Raw genomic sequence first — 15,165 nt, 5'->3', positions numbered from 1 at the left:
GCTTTCAACAGTTTATCAAAGATAGAGGTTAACATTGGTTTGTAAGTTATAAGTTAGTTTGGTCACACTGGTCCATAATGCATCCTTATGGGTCATACCAAAAGAGGAGAGTCACTGTTATCATAGTTACCTGTGAATGACAGCTGCTGAAGCTGATACTGTTGATGATGCTACATTGTCTCTTTGCCCAGGATTCCCTGTAGCCATTGGAGGCACAGGGATCTTTGAGTGATTGGGCATTTGGGCAGTTGGATGAAACCTTCCAACTGTTACCAAACTCAAGAATGTCTGTCACGACATCCAGGGATGGGGTGGTGAAGTCGTTCTGACTGTTGCCATCATAGTTTCCACACAGACCGTAGACTTTGCTCTAAGAGGGGGTAGTACAAAGATAGAGAGGACTTGAAGTAAAGTTGAACAGTACTGAGAAATGTACCCGTTTGATTTCTGTTACATGATTTTATATGTTGATTCAGCTGTATATTACAATCAGTTTTATCAAGCCAACCGCATCATATGTTATATTTATCTTCGAAAAGTCAATCAATCAATCAATCTTTATTTGTATAGTGTCAATTCATAACAGGTGTTATCTCTTTACACTTTACAAACATCAGGTAGAGGACCTTACTGTTTGTCTGTTAATATTACAAAGACCATGCTCATTGTTATGTTTACTAAAAGCAGGTTAAATACCTTATTTATTGCTAAAGTCTTTAAAAGCACGTTTACCAAAAAGTAGCTTTCTACAAACTTAGGGATATATTCATTTTATTCTCAAGTAGAACAGACCTGGAATATTCTCCAAAGAGATGTGATACCGACCCCAAACAAAAACATTCATTTTTCATAATGCTTACTCTAGGCTGAAAACACACTATACATTGACCTACACACTTTGGATAATTTAACATTGACAATTATTTTAATGACATTAAGCTATTTCAGTTTCATTTGGTGCAAACTGTACATGGATTGTATAGCCACTGCATCCCTGCAGAGCCTATAACTAGCTTTGTCTCCTCGTGCTCCAGAGAAATGTAGGTCCCTCAGTTAAGTGACATACTACCTTATACATAAAGTAATTAACTTTTAGTGAAGGATGATATTGGCTGAAACAAGAAAACTGTAAATGTATAAGCCATTCAAATACAAAGCTAAGTAAAACAGATCACAAACCTTGTTGTTTTAAATTAGAAGACATTCTGACACTGTCTGTGAAGATGTGTCATTAACAAGTATTAACCAACTAGCACTATAACTTTGCCTCCTGCTAAAGACGGTTGTGAATCTTGAAACACAGACTACAATATTTACCTGGAACTTTGGGCTGACTTTAATGAAAAGACTCGTCTTCTGGTCCCACATGAGCACCAGTCCTGGCATGACGGTCACCACCATGTAAATACCCATCTTTTGCACCTGTTCAGGGAGCACTTTGATGCTGCCCTTAACCACGTGGAAGTTTGCATCTTTAAGATGGAATTCATTGTCCTGTGGGCATCAACATAAGATAAACATGAATTTATTAAGGCCAGTCAAAATCAACTTGTGCATCCAATCAAGGGAGCCAACTAAGTTTAGTGTGCTTGTTTGAACCGAGTTCATTGCTATGACTTATCAAAGACTTATTCATCATTGATTTAAAAAAGGTATGTGCTAGAGAATGAGATTCAGTGTGGACAGTGAATGAATGTGTGTTTACCCCCAACAGGATCTTAATGGTCTTGGAGCAGGTTGTTCCCAAACTTCCACATGCAATATTCTCTGTGATTATCTGGAGGGCATTATTACTCTGAATAGGGCAAAAACACAGGATGTATGACAAGCTACATTTCTCACCTGTAAAATTAAACAACAACTTATCCACAATGTTTTTTTATTCATCTTTAATATGACATAAAAAGGATTACAATCAACATTTGTCTGTAACCATTAACCACTCAAAAATAGAAAATAGAGGTAAGAGGAGCTAAATGTAAGGGATCATTCAAGTGAGCTAGGATTGTGACATGACAAAACAAAATTACATCAATCAATTTTAATTAAAGCTGCTGTAGACAATATTATTTAATCCATGTAAACAAGAAGTCAGACTAACAGACCAAGATAACGTGGTTGGAGGTCGATTCATGTTTCCAACTCAATCAAACACAAACGGGTCCGAGAACGTTCTGAGCATGCTCCACAGTTCCCCCGCCATCAAGATTAAAACTTTAACTATACAGCCAATGACATGCCAACTTACCTGAAGGAGTGTGTATTCACACTGTCCGTTGAAGTCAAATCTCTTATCATCAAACGTGGTGTAGTGCCCGTCGCCATAGATATGACAAACAGCATCACACACGTTGTTGGTACATATAAACTTCCTGTTCTGGCAGGTACTGGGGACATAAATAGCAGATTCAAAAGCTGATTTATTGAAGGTCAACTTTAAGGATTAAATCCCAGGTATCCTCACAAATATTAACAAGAACTAAACCAAAAAGATAATAACATGGAAAATACTTGTAGGTGATTGTTGTCAGTGGATGGAATTAGAAGCATTATAATCAATAAAACAACACAATATTATGGGTATGTTATGTTCATGATGTGTATGTGAAGCCTTGTACTAACCAGGTGTTGCAGTCCACAGTCAGAGTTTGTCCTGCTTGGAACATCTGTCCATTGTGCACACAGGGACAGTTGTTCTCTTTTACACAGCCTCCTTGTCCGTCTGACACCAGGTCTTTAGGACACATGCAGCCTGATGTACAGCCTGTATTCACCTGGAGACACACAGATCCCTCTGTAAGTCTGTGAGTATGCTATTACTCTTGATAATTAATACATGTTAAGTGCACAGGCTTTAAAATGTCCATCTGCTCTAAATGAAACGTGTTCATCTGACCAAAGGGTTTGGGTTAACCCTGATCCAGGGGAGTGCACCCCAGAAAAGATAAGGGGAACAGCAATCAGCTGACAGAGTTTTTATTATTATTCATTACGCTTCAAAAAGCAACAACAACATAAAATTAAAACCACAAGCGGTTATGAAGGGCCTGAAGCACTTTGTGCATGTTGGGATGTGTTGCCACCGTGAGAGGGCAACATCGGGACGTGGCCAAGCAGCAGGCTTTACAGTTTGATTTGTGTAAAAGTGAAAGTTTGACCAAGGCCACGCCCTTTTCTGTAGAATCGTGAGGAGCACATCAGGAGATCTTAAACATGTCTAGAACACGTTGACACTGAGTTTACTATGAACGGATGAATGCCCTTGTAAAGTTGGTTCATCACCGCTTGTGGTTTTAATAATCGTTTGGATTCCAATACTGTCCTTTGTGCTGCGGGCCCTTAAAGAGAAGAAGTATCAAGCTGGGGCCAGCATTCACTTACACAAGACATGTCCAGGTTGCTGCAGCTCCTCTCACACTCAGTCCCAGTTTCTCCAGGTTGAACATTGGAACAATTGAAATAAACCATGGGGGAGGAGCATTTTGATGGACCTGTGAAGAAAGAAACATGTATCTTTGAGGTGAATGTAATATACTAAGCATCATTTTGCTCAAACAATAGATTATGTGTAAAGATGGATGGAGCAAAAGCTGCCTGGGAGTGATGCCAAAACATTTAGAGCTCCTCCTACTGACTGGCTGCAGTATAGGTCAACAAGCCTCCTCCATCTGAACAGATGGCACATGCAGTAGGTCAAACTTTAAAATCATATCCTGTGAATATGCTGATTTTAGTCTGGAGTTTAAGCTGATATTTTTTAAATTCCATATACATACAAAGAAAAAACATATATTTCTTAACTTTATTAATCCCAGAAGGGGAAATTGTGGTTCCTACAAACAGGCCTGAATCACACTCATGCACAAGCAGGGCCTGTGGACATGCATTATTAGAAAGATGTGAGAGTGTGGCGGCTACCCCCACTGGAACCCCCCCTGAGGTGGTGAGGGTTCAGTGCCTTGCTCAAGGGCACCTTGGCAAAGCTTGAGAAGTGGTCTGGCACCTCTCCAGCTACCAGAACAACTTCCATATTTTGGTCTGAACCAGGATAAGGGTTATGGACCTGGAGTTAATTAATGAATTGAATTCGTGTGTGGACTAACCTTGCTGTGGCCCTCCTGAGCAGCTGAGAGCTCCATATCTGCAGTTACTGCGAGGACAGACACAAAGAACAGAGACAGTGCTCATGTCATCACCATCATCAAGAAACAATCTTTGTCCTTTCTTGGAGGGTTACAGTTAGGAAACAGTAAGCTTTGTGTTTGTTTGTAAGGTCATTTGTTCAACCGCACAATGTTAGATAGTCAGTCAAATAAAATCAGTGATTATTACTAGTTACTTGTTTACAATGCACAAAATCGATATTAGCCATACAGAAATTAAACTATTGCAGATCTTCCCTTTAAATTTCTGAATACAATTAAACAATTCCATCCATCCTTACCCAAATGTAAATACTGTTTTATTTAGATACAGATTGATTTATTTGTAATCATTTTGAAGTTGCCTTTCAATATTCGTGTTCTGTAAATGTTGGGTGTATCAGTGTGTCTGTGTTAGTGGGGCCTGTAGAGTCCATGTGCCCAGGGGCCCTATACTTTATTATCCGTCTATTTCAATGCATCATTCGCACAACATACCTTATGCATGTTTGACCAGCAATCAGGCACCCACAGCTAATAGAAATAAGAGCCTTTAGGAAGCTGGTGGTTAGTGTGTGCACTTCCCATATGGAGGCTATAGTCTTCAACGGGGACGGGTTACAATCAGGCCTATGGCACCTTTGCCATCTATCTATCTATCTATCTATCTATCTATCTATCTATCTATCTATCTATCTATCTATCTATCTATCTATCTATCTATCTATCTATCTATCTATCTATCTATCTATCTATCTATCTATCTATCTATCTTTTTTTATAGAAAGAAAGAAATAATAGTTTAATGTATTTGTGTGCCTATAAAACTGCTCTTTGGTTAGGGTTAGGGTTAGGGGTTAAGGGTTAGGGTTAGGGTTAGGGTTAGGGTTAGGGTTAGGGGTTAGGGTTAGGGGTTAGGGGTTAAGGGTTAGGGTTAGGGTTAGGGTTAGGGTTAGGGGTTAGGGTTAGGGTTAGGGTTAGGGTTAGGGGTTAGGGGTTAAGGGTTAGGGTTAGGGTTAGGGTTAGGGTTAGGGGTTAGGGTTAGGGTTAGGGTTAGGGGTTAGGGTTAGGGGTTAGGGTTAGGGTTAGGGTTAGGGGTTAGTGTTAGGGTTAGGGTTAGGGTCCCAATCCTGTTCCAAGTAGTGAAAACCAGCTGCGTCCTGCAGGACGCCCCTACTGGAAGCACTGTCATTGTTTTGCTTTGTTTCTGTGTTTCGTCTTGTTTTAGTTATCATTCTGTCCTCAGTGTCTGTTTCCTAGTGTTGATTGTTTCCTTTGTATGTTTTAATGTTTCATAGTCTGGTGTTTACGTTAGTCTTCAGTGTGTTGCCTGTAAGTTTATTTCCTGTTTTGTGTTTTAAGTCTTGTGTTTGGTTTTTCCTGTTTTATTTTGTATATCTGGTTTTGGATGATGTTGTCAGTATCAGGTTTTACTTTGTACTTGTCCTCAGTTGTTCTGGTCTTGTGTTCTTTGTTCCTTGTGTTTCCCGCCTGTCTGATGACCCTGATTGTCCTCACCTGTCTCGTTAGTCTCACCTGTGTTAACCCTGTCTATTTAGTCTCTGTGTTTTTCCTCAGTCCCTTGTCAGTTCATTGTCTCTGGTAGTAGTCTCTGGTATTCAGTTTGTCTTGAGTAGTTGTAGTCTGTCATGAGTGTCCGTTGTTGCCTGTTGTTTGTTCCCTGCTTTTCTGGATTTACTTGGTTTTTTTCCACTTGGTGTTAGGGTTAGGGTTAGGGTTAGGGTTAGGGTTAGGGTGTTAGGGTTAGGGTTAGGGTGTTTAGGGTTAGGGTTAGGGGTTAGGGTTAGGGTTAGGGTTAGGGTTAGGTGTTAGGGTTAGGGTGTTTTGGATTTAAGTTTTTGTTTTGTGTTTTTGCCTTTTTGATTTGGTTTGCCTTTTGTTTAATAGACCTTTGTCTTGTTTGGCTGTACTTGGGTCCTCCTCCCTGTTTTCTGCCCTTACCCGTGACAAGTACCCCCTGGGGGCTCTGTGGGGGCCCCCCTGGGGCTTCGATGCCTTGCTCAAGGGTGCCTTGGCAGTGCTCCAGAAGTGATCTGGCACCTCCCCAGCAAACAGACCATCGTTCATATTTTGCTCCGCATCAGGACTTAAACCCTTTGGTTCCCAACCCAAGTCCTTACAGACTGAGCTACTGCTACCCCTTTTCTGAGAAACAGCTCCACACTAATCGACAAATCTGAAAATAACGTTTTGTGCCAAATGAAGTAATATGAACTCCATTTAACATTTGCAAGTTTAGTTAATTTAAGCCTGAGTGTACTTGCATGTCTTTCAGTGTGTTCTCGTACTGCTCACTAAAACAAGTTCTGTGTTTGTTACTTCACCTCTAAATGCCCAACCATTCACCATAGTACTTCATATTTACCATGTGTGGCCATTTTTCAACACCATTTGTCCAGCAGGAATAACTTCGTCTTTCTCGTAGCAGGGGCAGTCTTTACTGGGCACACATATGTCCTTGTCGTTCATGTAGGTTCCCTCAGCACAGCCGCAGCCATCCACTGTGGTGAAGCTGGCCTGGCAGGAGTGGTCCACTTGGCTGAGGGATCTGCAGGTTCGTTGGCAGCTGGTCATGTTGTACTGATAGACTGTGTTCACTGGACATGTTGTGTATTGGCCTAGTAGAGAAGAGAACGGGAAGGATCAAAAAAGAGCTGATGGAAAACTGCTGATTCGAGTTTGTTAGATGATATCTAAAGCTCATTGTGATTCAATACTCTATGAGCATACAGTATATCTTCCAGAAGGGCCTTTTTGTCTGGTTGTTACTGAGGGCAATGTGGCATCAGCTTCAAATGGATGCTTGTATGGGTTTTTTTTAAGCAAGACATTTAGTCTATGCTGGCTTTGGATTTTCTAACATGTACAGTATTTCAATTAACAAACGTGGTGGATAGACAAGCAAGACTAAACACTATGAACTGTTTGAAATACAGAGGTCTTGAACAGAAAAGGATTTTCCTTTTTATGGAAAGATTAGAGATGTTATGTTCCATACATTAGCTATAGCAATTCATTTCTTAGCCTCAATGTGGAAGTTGTAAGGAGCTGTGTATTTCACCTCACACTATATATACATAAACTTTTCTTTTTGATAAATCTTATAGTTAGGGCTGGCTTAGGACCAGCTCATAGTTCTGCTGCTATAGGCCTAGACTACCGGGGGAACTGGCACCAGGATCTCTGATCTCTCTCTCTCTCTTTCTCTCCCAGCTTTCATATCTTATTACTGCTTGCCTCTATCTTTATATTCTAACCTCTCCTTTTTCTGGGAGCTCCTGAGCTCTCTTAGGCTCCTTGGGACTGTTGGTGAGAATGGCCTGCCCAAACAAAACCAGCCTATCTAAATAAAGCACTTGCTGTTCTGCTCACCACAGATATTTTTCCTCCAGTCGTTGAGATAGACTCCTGCTGCTGAGCAGGCAAACACATAAGCGGAGACTGCAGAACACATGGACTCCTCACTTTTATCACTGTTACAGCTGTCGTACATGCACATCTGTAAGGACACATAGCAGGCATGGACAAATGAATGAGGGGAAAGTATTGAAGTTTATTTGTAATTACAGCCCTGTTTGCACAGACTCACGTCTTTGTATGAGTTAGGATCAACGGAGTGGTGGCACGGTCCAAACACTCCTTTGGGATCGATCAGTTTGTAACACCAATATCGTGCAAAGTTCTCTGAGATACGGAAAGAAGAAAAGAAATTAGGTGGTAGCCAAACAGAAAAGGTACAGCTAACTCTGTGTCGTAGTTTCTTTAATATGAGACGATAGCATCATGACAAATGTTACCTGTGTTGATGCCCTGGTTACAGGGATGTATAAAGCGTGTAGATGTGTCAGGGCAGCTGGCTTTGGTTTTCCAAGTATTCGCATATGCTGCAGCAGTGCCCTCCACCAGACCAGAACTCCCCCTGAAGTCATCATTTATTTTATTGTTGAAGTTCCCACACAAACCTGTTGGAACCAGTTAGCACACATTTAGTTTTTCCATTTTTGAAGGACAAGATTAAACAGTTGTACAGTTATCAAGAGGCATACCAGAAGTGTTTCCTCTAAAGGATGCATCCACTGTGATGAAGACCTGCATCCTGGGGCTCAGCTGGATTACAATCCTTAGGCCCATCTTGATCTTGATGAAGATGTAGAAGGATGACTGCTTAAATGCGATGAGCTCAGCTGCAGCAGTCAGAGAAGATAAAAACAAACCAAATCTTACACTTTCATATTTGTCAGTTGTTCAAAAGGATGTCTTAAAACACTTGATGTTACTGGACCCAATAAAGGTTCAATAAATATAGGTTTCAGGTTTGACAACATTGACAGTAATATTGACATCTGTTCCCTGCTGTGTCTCCTGAGATAGAGTCTGAAATTACTCACAGTTGAACAGTGGAAGCTCAGAGATAATCTGATTCATATGAACCTTCCCAGATGAATGGATTTTCATCACCTGTCATTGAAGAGAAGCACAGTTCAGATTTGATCAAACATCAGTCCATCAATATTTAAACACAATTCATAAAACATTTTTATAGACTGACTGACTGACTGACTGACTGACTCTCTGACTGACTGACTGACTCCCTGACTGACTGACTGACTGACTGACTGACTGACTCTCTGACTGACTGACTGACTGACTGACTCTCTGACTGACTGACTGACTGACTCTCTGACTGACTGACTGACTGACTGACTGACTCTCTGACTGACTCTCTGACTGACTGACTGACTGACTGACTCTCTGACTGACTGACTGACTGACTGACTGACTGACTGACTGATTGACTCTGACTGACTCTCTGACTGACTGACTGACTGACTGACTGACTCTCTGACTGACTGACTGACTGACTGACTGACTGACTGGCTGACTCTCTGACTGACTCTCTGACTGACTGACTGACTGACTGATTGACTGACTGACTCTCTGACTGACTCTCTGACTGACTGACTGACTCTCTGACTGACTCTCTGACTGACTGACTGACTGACTGACTGACTGACTCTCTGACTGACTCTCTGACTGACTGACTGACTGACTGACTGACTGACTGACTGACTGACTGATTGACTGACTGACTCTCTGACTGACTGACTGACTGACTGACTGACTCTCTGACTGACTCTCTGACTGACTGACTCTCTGACTGACTGACTCTCTGACTGACTGACTGACTCTCTGACTGACTGACTCTCTGACTGACTGACTGACTGACTCTCTGACTGACTGACTGACTATCTGACTGACTGACTGACTCTCTGACTGACTGACTGACTATCTGACTGACTGACTGACTCTCTGACTGACTCTCTGACTCTCTGACTGACTGAGTGACTGACTCTCTGACTGACTCTCTGACTGACTGACTCTCTGACTGACTGACTCTCTGACTGACTGAGTGACTGACTCTCTGACTGACTCTCTGACTGACTGACTGACTGACTCTCTGACTGACTGAGTGACTGACTCTCTGACTGACTCTCTGACTGACTGACTCTCTGACTGACTGACTCTCTGACTGACTGAGTGACTGACTGAGTGACTGACTCTCTGACTGACTCTCTGAGTGACTGACTCTCTGACTGACTCTCTGACTGACTGACTGACTCTCTGATTGACTGACTGACTCTCTGACTGACTGACTGACTCTCTGACTGACTGACTGACTGACTGACTCTCTGATTGACTGACTGACTGACTGACTGACTGACTCTCTGACTCTCTGACTGACTGACTGACTCTCTGACTGTCTGACTGACTGACTGACTGACTCTCTGACTGATTGACTGACTGACTGACTCTCTGATTGACTGTCTGACTGACTGACTGACTGACTGACTGACTGTCTGACTGACTGACTGACTGACTCTCTGATTGACTGACTGACTGACTGACTCTCTGACTGATTGACTGACCGACTGACTGATTGATTGATTGATTGTTTGATGGATTGGATTGGTCCTTTCAGGGGTTTGGGTTAGGGGCTCCTTGAAGGGTGACACTGAGGCCCTTGGGGCTGTGAGAGACTGCTCGGCCTTGTGGGGTATATGTTGCTATTACCCTCTTTTATTCTTTCTTGTTTGCTTTAACTACTGACAAATGCACTGAAACTTCCTTGTACAAATGTGCAATGACAATTCTATTCTATTTTTTTAAGGAAATTTATCAACCTTGTCAAAAATCAGAGCTTACCATAGCATTGTTGTTTAAGGCCACAGTCACAGCTCTGAGGCAGGTCTTACTGTCAGAAGCACCACACCTTTCCAGGTCCACCAGGACCGTGAATAAAGAGCCCGTACCTTGCTGCAAAATAAATAACACATTGGAAACAATTAATTTTCAGCAGAGATTCAGATACTTAACTGCTCCTGCTGTGAAGCGGGAAAACTCTGATTTGTTTTACAGTTTGTTTGCTACCTTTGCTAGGACATAGGAGCAGTCTCCATGGAAGGTGAAGTCTTTGCCATCAAAGGTGTTGATGTGAGCTCCTCCCATCACAGAGCAGGTTCCTGGACAGTTCTCCTCTGTGCATTTCCACCGACCATTCATACATACACTGTCATCACACACACACGTTTGTTACTGTTTCTAGAACGCATGGAATAATTAATGGCACACCAGGATCAATTTATTAATGACGAATTTTTAAACATGGATACAAGTTTAAAGTATAAAACAAAACCTTCAGTTCTTTAGTGTTTCTGCACATCTGACAGAGATGGCCACAGTTCAAGCCGGACAAGCAAAACACAATAAAGAAGAATCATTTGGAAAATGAACTTTACGCTAAAAGATTGTGTAAGGTGGTTAGGAACTATTAAGATTTAAATGATGTCAGCTAGCCCGGGTACAGAAACAGAAAGCTACAACAGAACGGCTGGACGGAGATCGGACAGGAACTGAATGTACGTTGAAATTAGATTGTCCTGAGCAGGACCAGCAGGATGCTATATATTGACAATACTTCTCTGGCTAAACGTGAACGTGTGAGAAACATGGAACAGGCTAGGGGAGGAACTTGTAGCTGTCCAAATCACAAGAAGAACCATGTGAGATGTCAACACAATAACTTGTTAGCCACAATAAAACATGTGACTTTTTTAGGTATTTTCCAGAGAAAATGAAATATTTCAATATCACTCATACAATGGGGTCATGGTTTCATTAATTTTTTGTTGATAACAATATCTGAACTGATTCTTAGCTGGAGGTCTGAAATATAATCCCTCATCAGCACCTTAAACAGGCCCTTCTTAGGGTAAGGTTAGGGCCTTTTCCATGTCGATTTAATAGGATTTGGGTTTTATGCCTTAATTTCTTTTTGTGTTTCATTTGTTTTTTGTTTTTTTAATCTCATGTGAGCTGTTCTGTATTTTATTTATTCTTCTATAAAGCACTTTGGTCACCGGTGGTTGCTTTAAAGTGCTGAACAAATAAAGTTGTATTGTGTTGGAATATCGTCAATGAGACAGATTTATTCATATAAACTTAGATAATAACAGAGTTGATCAGACTTACACATTCCTTGCCCATACACCACAGTCAAACATTGATCCCATTTGAAGTAGTATATGGGTAGTGACTGTTACAGTGTTTACAATACATGTATGAAGTGTCTCACCAGGATCTGCAGGTGTGATAATAGGACTGTCCCGGCATGTAGACCTGCTTGTTGTGCAGACATGGACACTCATTCACTGCCACACAGCCAGTTTTACCGATATCATCAAAGATGGTTCCTGAGGAGGGACAGAGAGATAAATATCATTATTGTCTTGCATGATTACACACAGATTATTTAAATGTGAGCTTGAAGTGTAAAATGTGTGTGTGTACCTTTTGGGCAGCTGCAGCCATCATGGCAGTGGTTTTCACATGTTTTGCTAACCTGAGGTGTTGAGCACGTGTCAGGACATGAACTGCCACACTCCATAAACTCCATGTTGAATGGACATGACTTTGCTGTGGAGAGAAACACTTAACTGTCGAATGCTAAAGAAAAGGCGAGGAACACTTGGACTGAAGAGTGAACACATCCAAACTGGAGGCAAGTTAAGTCAGCTTACCACAGAAATTAGGATTCCTCCATTGTTGGGGCGTGCCGCCTGCATGGACACACTGTCTGGAGAACTCGGAGACAGTTTTGCACAGCATTGGGTAAGTGTTGTTCACTGTGAAGCATTGATCAGTCATGCAGATTTTAACGAAGGCGTTGTTATCCAACAGATCTTTGCAGCTGCTGAATGGAGCGCTGGTGAAAAGATTCTCACAGAAGGTCTGAAAAAAAAAGAAAACAATGAGTTTGTGTGTTCACTTCCACAGACTGGTTGTTTTCTTTTACCCACTCTGCCAAAGGCAATCACTTTTCCTAAAATAAATGTATTTCTTTCAGAGAATGGCTGCTGTTTGATGTTGTTGAAGAATTATTGGAAGAATATTATTAGGTTCTTCAAGACACCGTATCAGGAGAGGTATAGAGCTGTACATGTGCCATGCTGGAGAAAATGTGGCTCGACTGTTGCTAACCATTATCATATCTTCTGGGATTGTCCCAAACTAAGTGTATTTTTGGAAGAGTATTCAGACATCTCTATGTAAAGTCTTTAACACACAAGTTCCTCTGAGCTTTGAGGTTTTATATCTGGGTGGTGTCTCTTTTTTGGATCACAAGGAGAAGGTTCAGTTCAACTCAGCCTTCTATTGAAGGTTGCATTGGAATAACTCTTTAAATATTTAAGATGGAAAAATTGTCCAATCAGTTAAACGTCCAAAAGGACAAATTTTACCGGATCTGGAACAACTAGATTATTTTGTTTCCCCCGAGAGATCGGACTTTATATGATCTCACTGGTACAACTATTTTGTGATGTGTTTATTTTTTAGGATTAATTATTGATGCTTGTGTTTTTTAGTGGGTGCTACAGCTACTCTTGGCCTTCTTAAGTTCCTTTTTAACTTGGGTTTGTGCAGTGGTTCCCAAAGTTCAGAACAATGCACTACAGTTGTTTGTTATACCTATGTGAAGCTGCGTTTCTTCTGGGCAGAATGGACTGCCCTGTCTGTCCACTCAGGAGTGTGTGCACAAAGCACTGCATGTCTTCCTGAGTGACCAACACTGCTTCATTACTTTAAATGCATGTTTTATATTTGAGATCAATTTTTGCCCCAGCAGACATGGAGCGAGGAGGGTGTGAGTTCAAGACAAGAAGGCTAAAATATGGGGAATATTGTTGTTTTTGTTTTGTTTTGTTTGTTTCCTTTTTGGAATCTAATCAAAGTCATTTTGAAGACGCTGCTTATCTGTCCTCTATGATTAATACTCATTACTCAGCTTAGACTCACCTTACTCCCACAAATCTGGACCTGGGTCAGCTCTTCCTCCTCACAGGTTTCTCCTGGAGTGTTCACCTTGTAGGTCTCGGCAAAGTCAGTCACAGATATTGGAGCACCTGCAGAAGCACCACAATCCATTGTTACCTTTTTAAAGTTAAGACAAACCAGTTTGTATCTCTATTTGGGATCATTTGTTCTTGTCATAGAAATGTTTTATAAAGTATAACCCAACCCTATTCTGAGGCCTTACAGTAGTTCACTTTAGGTCACTTGAAAGGCTTTGTTAGTAGTTATACAGGTTAAACCTATAGATATGTGTTTTGCCTAAGACAGCATGAAGTTATGAACTTTCTGTGATCAAGGAGTCACAAACATGTTGAAAACCTGCAGTGAACAAACACAAGCACAAAGAGGTAGACTCTTAAAGTAAACAGAACCTTGGTGGCCCAAAGCTGAATTACACCTTCTAAAAGTGTTTCTGGATTCTTCTTTTGTTGTCAGACACCAACAAAAACAATCAGAAACTGTCAGAGTATTTGAACTTTAGGTGAACCTACTTTGAACTCTAAGCGTTGCAGTGCAGCAGCTGTGTATTTCTATAAAGTCATAGAAACGATAGAATCTCGTTTAATTTGGCAAGATAGTCATAATCGATATATGAAAGCTCTACGGCAGGCCCACACTGCCTATTACTCGTCTCTTATTGAAGAAAATAACAACAACCCTAGATACCTCTTCAGCACTGTAGCCAGGCTGACAGAGAGTCATAGTTCATTTGAGCCATCTATTCCTTTAGCCCTTAGCAGTAATGAGCTTTTTTAATGATAAAATTCTAAACATTAGAGACAAAATTAGCAACTTACTACCTTTACTTAGTGCAGATTCCTCCTATATTTTCGATTCGGCAGAAACGGCTCCAAATTCTGATACTAACCTCGATTGTTTTTTTCCAATTAACCTCTCAGAACTAAACTCAATTATTTCTGCGTCTAAACCGTCAACTTGTCTTTTAGATCCAATCCCAACCAAGTTGTTTAAGGAAGTCTTTCCTCTAGTTAGCAGCTCCATACTAGATATGATCAATTTATCTTTAGCAGCAGGTTATGTACCCCAGTCATTTAAAGTAGCTGTAATTAAACCGCTCCTTAAAAAGCCTACTCTTGATTCAGGACCTCTAGCTAACTATAGACCTATATCTAACCTTCCTTTTATCTCCAAGATCTTAGAGAGAGTGGTAGCTAATCAGCTGTGTGACTGTCTCCATGACAACAGCCTGTTAGAGGAGTTCCAGTCGGGATTTAGAGCTTACCATAGCACTGAGACTAGTTAGAGTAACACATGATCTTCTGTTAGCCTCAGACAGGGGACTTCTATCTGTGCTCGTCCTGTTAGATCTTAGTGCTGCTTTTGATACAATTGACCATCAGATTCTGTTACAGAGACTAGAACAATTGCTTGGAGTTACAGGGACTAGAACAATTGCTTGGAGTTACAGGGACTAGAACAATTGCTTGGAGTTACAGGGACTAGAACAATGACTTGGAGTTACAGGGACTAGAACAATGACTTGGAGTTACAGGGACTAGAACAATGACTTGGAGTTACAGGGACTAGAACAATGACTTGGAGTTACAGGGACTAAAACAATGACTTGGAG

General features: G+C 41.1%; 1 protein-coding gene across 1 annotated transcript in view; it reads right to left on the bottom strand.

Annotated features, from left to right (window-relative positions):
* Window positions 1–15,165, bottom strand: part of LOC306821746 (mucin-5AC-like) — a gene marked incomplete at both ends in the record, with an annotated part of 44,190 nt that overhangs the window by 19,950 nt on the left and 9,075 nt on the right. Inside the window, 18 exons of the mRNA XM_079340320.1 lie at window positions 131–370; window positions 1,318–1,494; window positions 1,706–1,795; window positions 2,249–2,387; window positions 2,623–2,774; window positions 3,382–3,491; window positions 4,104–4,150; window positions 6,529–6,781; window positions 7,536–7,662; window positions 7,753–7,847; window positions 7,961–8,125; window positions 8,210–8,347; window positions 10,418–10,478; window positions 10,593–10,731; window positions 11,797–11,914; window positions 12,012–12,137; window positions 12,242–12,452; window positions 13,518–13,624. Of these exons, the coding sequence (XP_079196446.1) occupies window positions 131–370; window positions 1,318–1,494; window positions 1,706–1,795; window positions 2,249–2,387; window positions 2,623–2,774; window positions 3,382–3,491; window positions 4,104–4,150; window positions 6,529–6,781; window positions 7,536–7,662; window positions 7,753–7,847; window positions 7,961–8,125; window positions 8,210–8,347; window positions 10,418–10,478; window positions 10,593–10,731; window positions 11,797–11,914; window positions 12,012–12,137; window positions 12,242–12,452; window positions 13,518–13,624 (2,495 nt within the window). The remainder of the gene's footprint in view (window positions 1–130; window positions 371–1,317; window positions 1,495–1,705; window positions 1,796–2,248; window positions 2,388–2,622; window positions 2,775–3,381; window positions 3,492–4,103; window positions 4,151–6,528; window positions 6,782–7,535; window positions 7,663–7,752; window positions 7,848–7,960; window positions 8,126–8,209; window positions 8,348–10,417; window positions 10,479–10,592; window positions 10,732–11,796; window positions 11,915–12,011; window positions 12,138–12,241; window positions 12,453–13,517; window positions 13,625–15,165) is intronic.

This window comes from Symphodus melops, assembly GCF_947650265.1.
Source record: "Symphodus melops genome assembly, chromosome: 3".
Lineage (NCBI taxonomy): Eukaryota > Metazoa > Chordata > Actinopteri > Labriformes > Labridae > Symphodus > Symphodus melops.
Note: the sequence above shows the minus strand (reverse complement) of the source record. Positions and strands in the feature narration are given on the sequence as shown.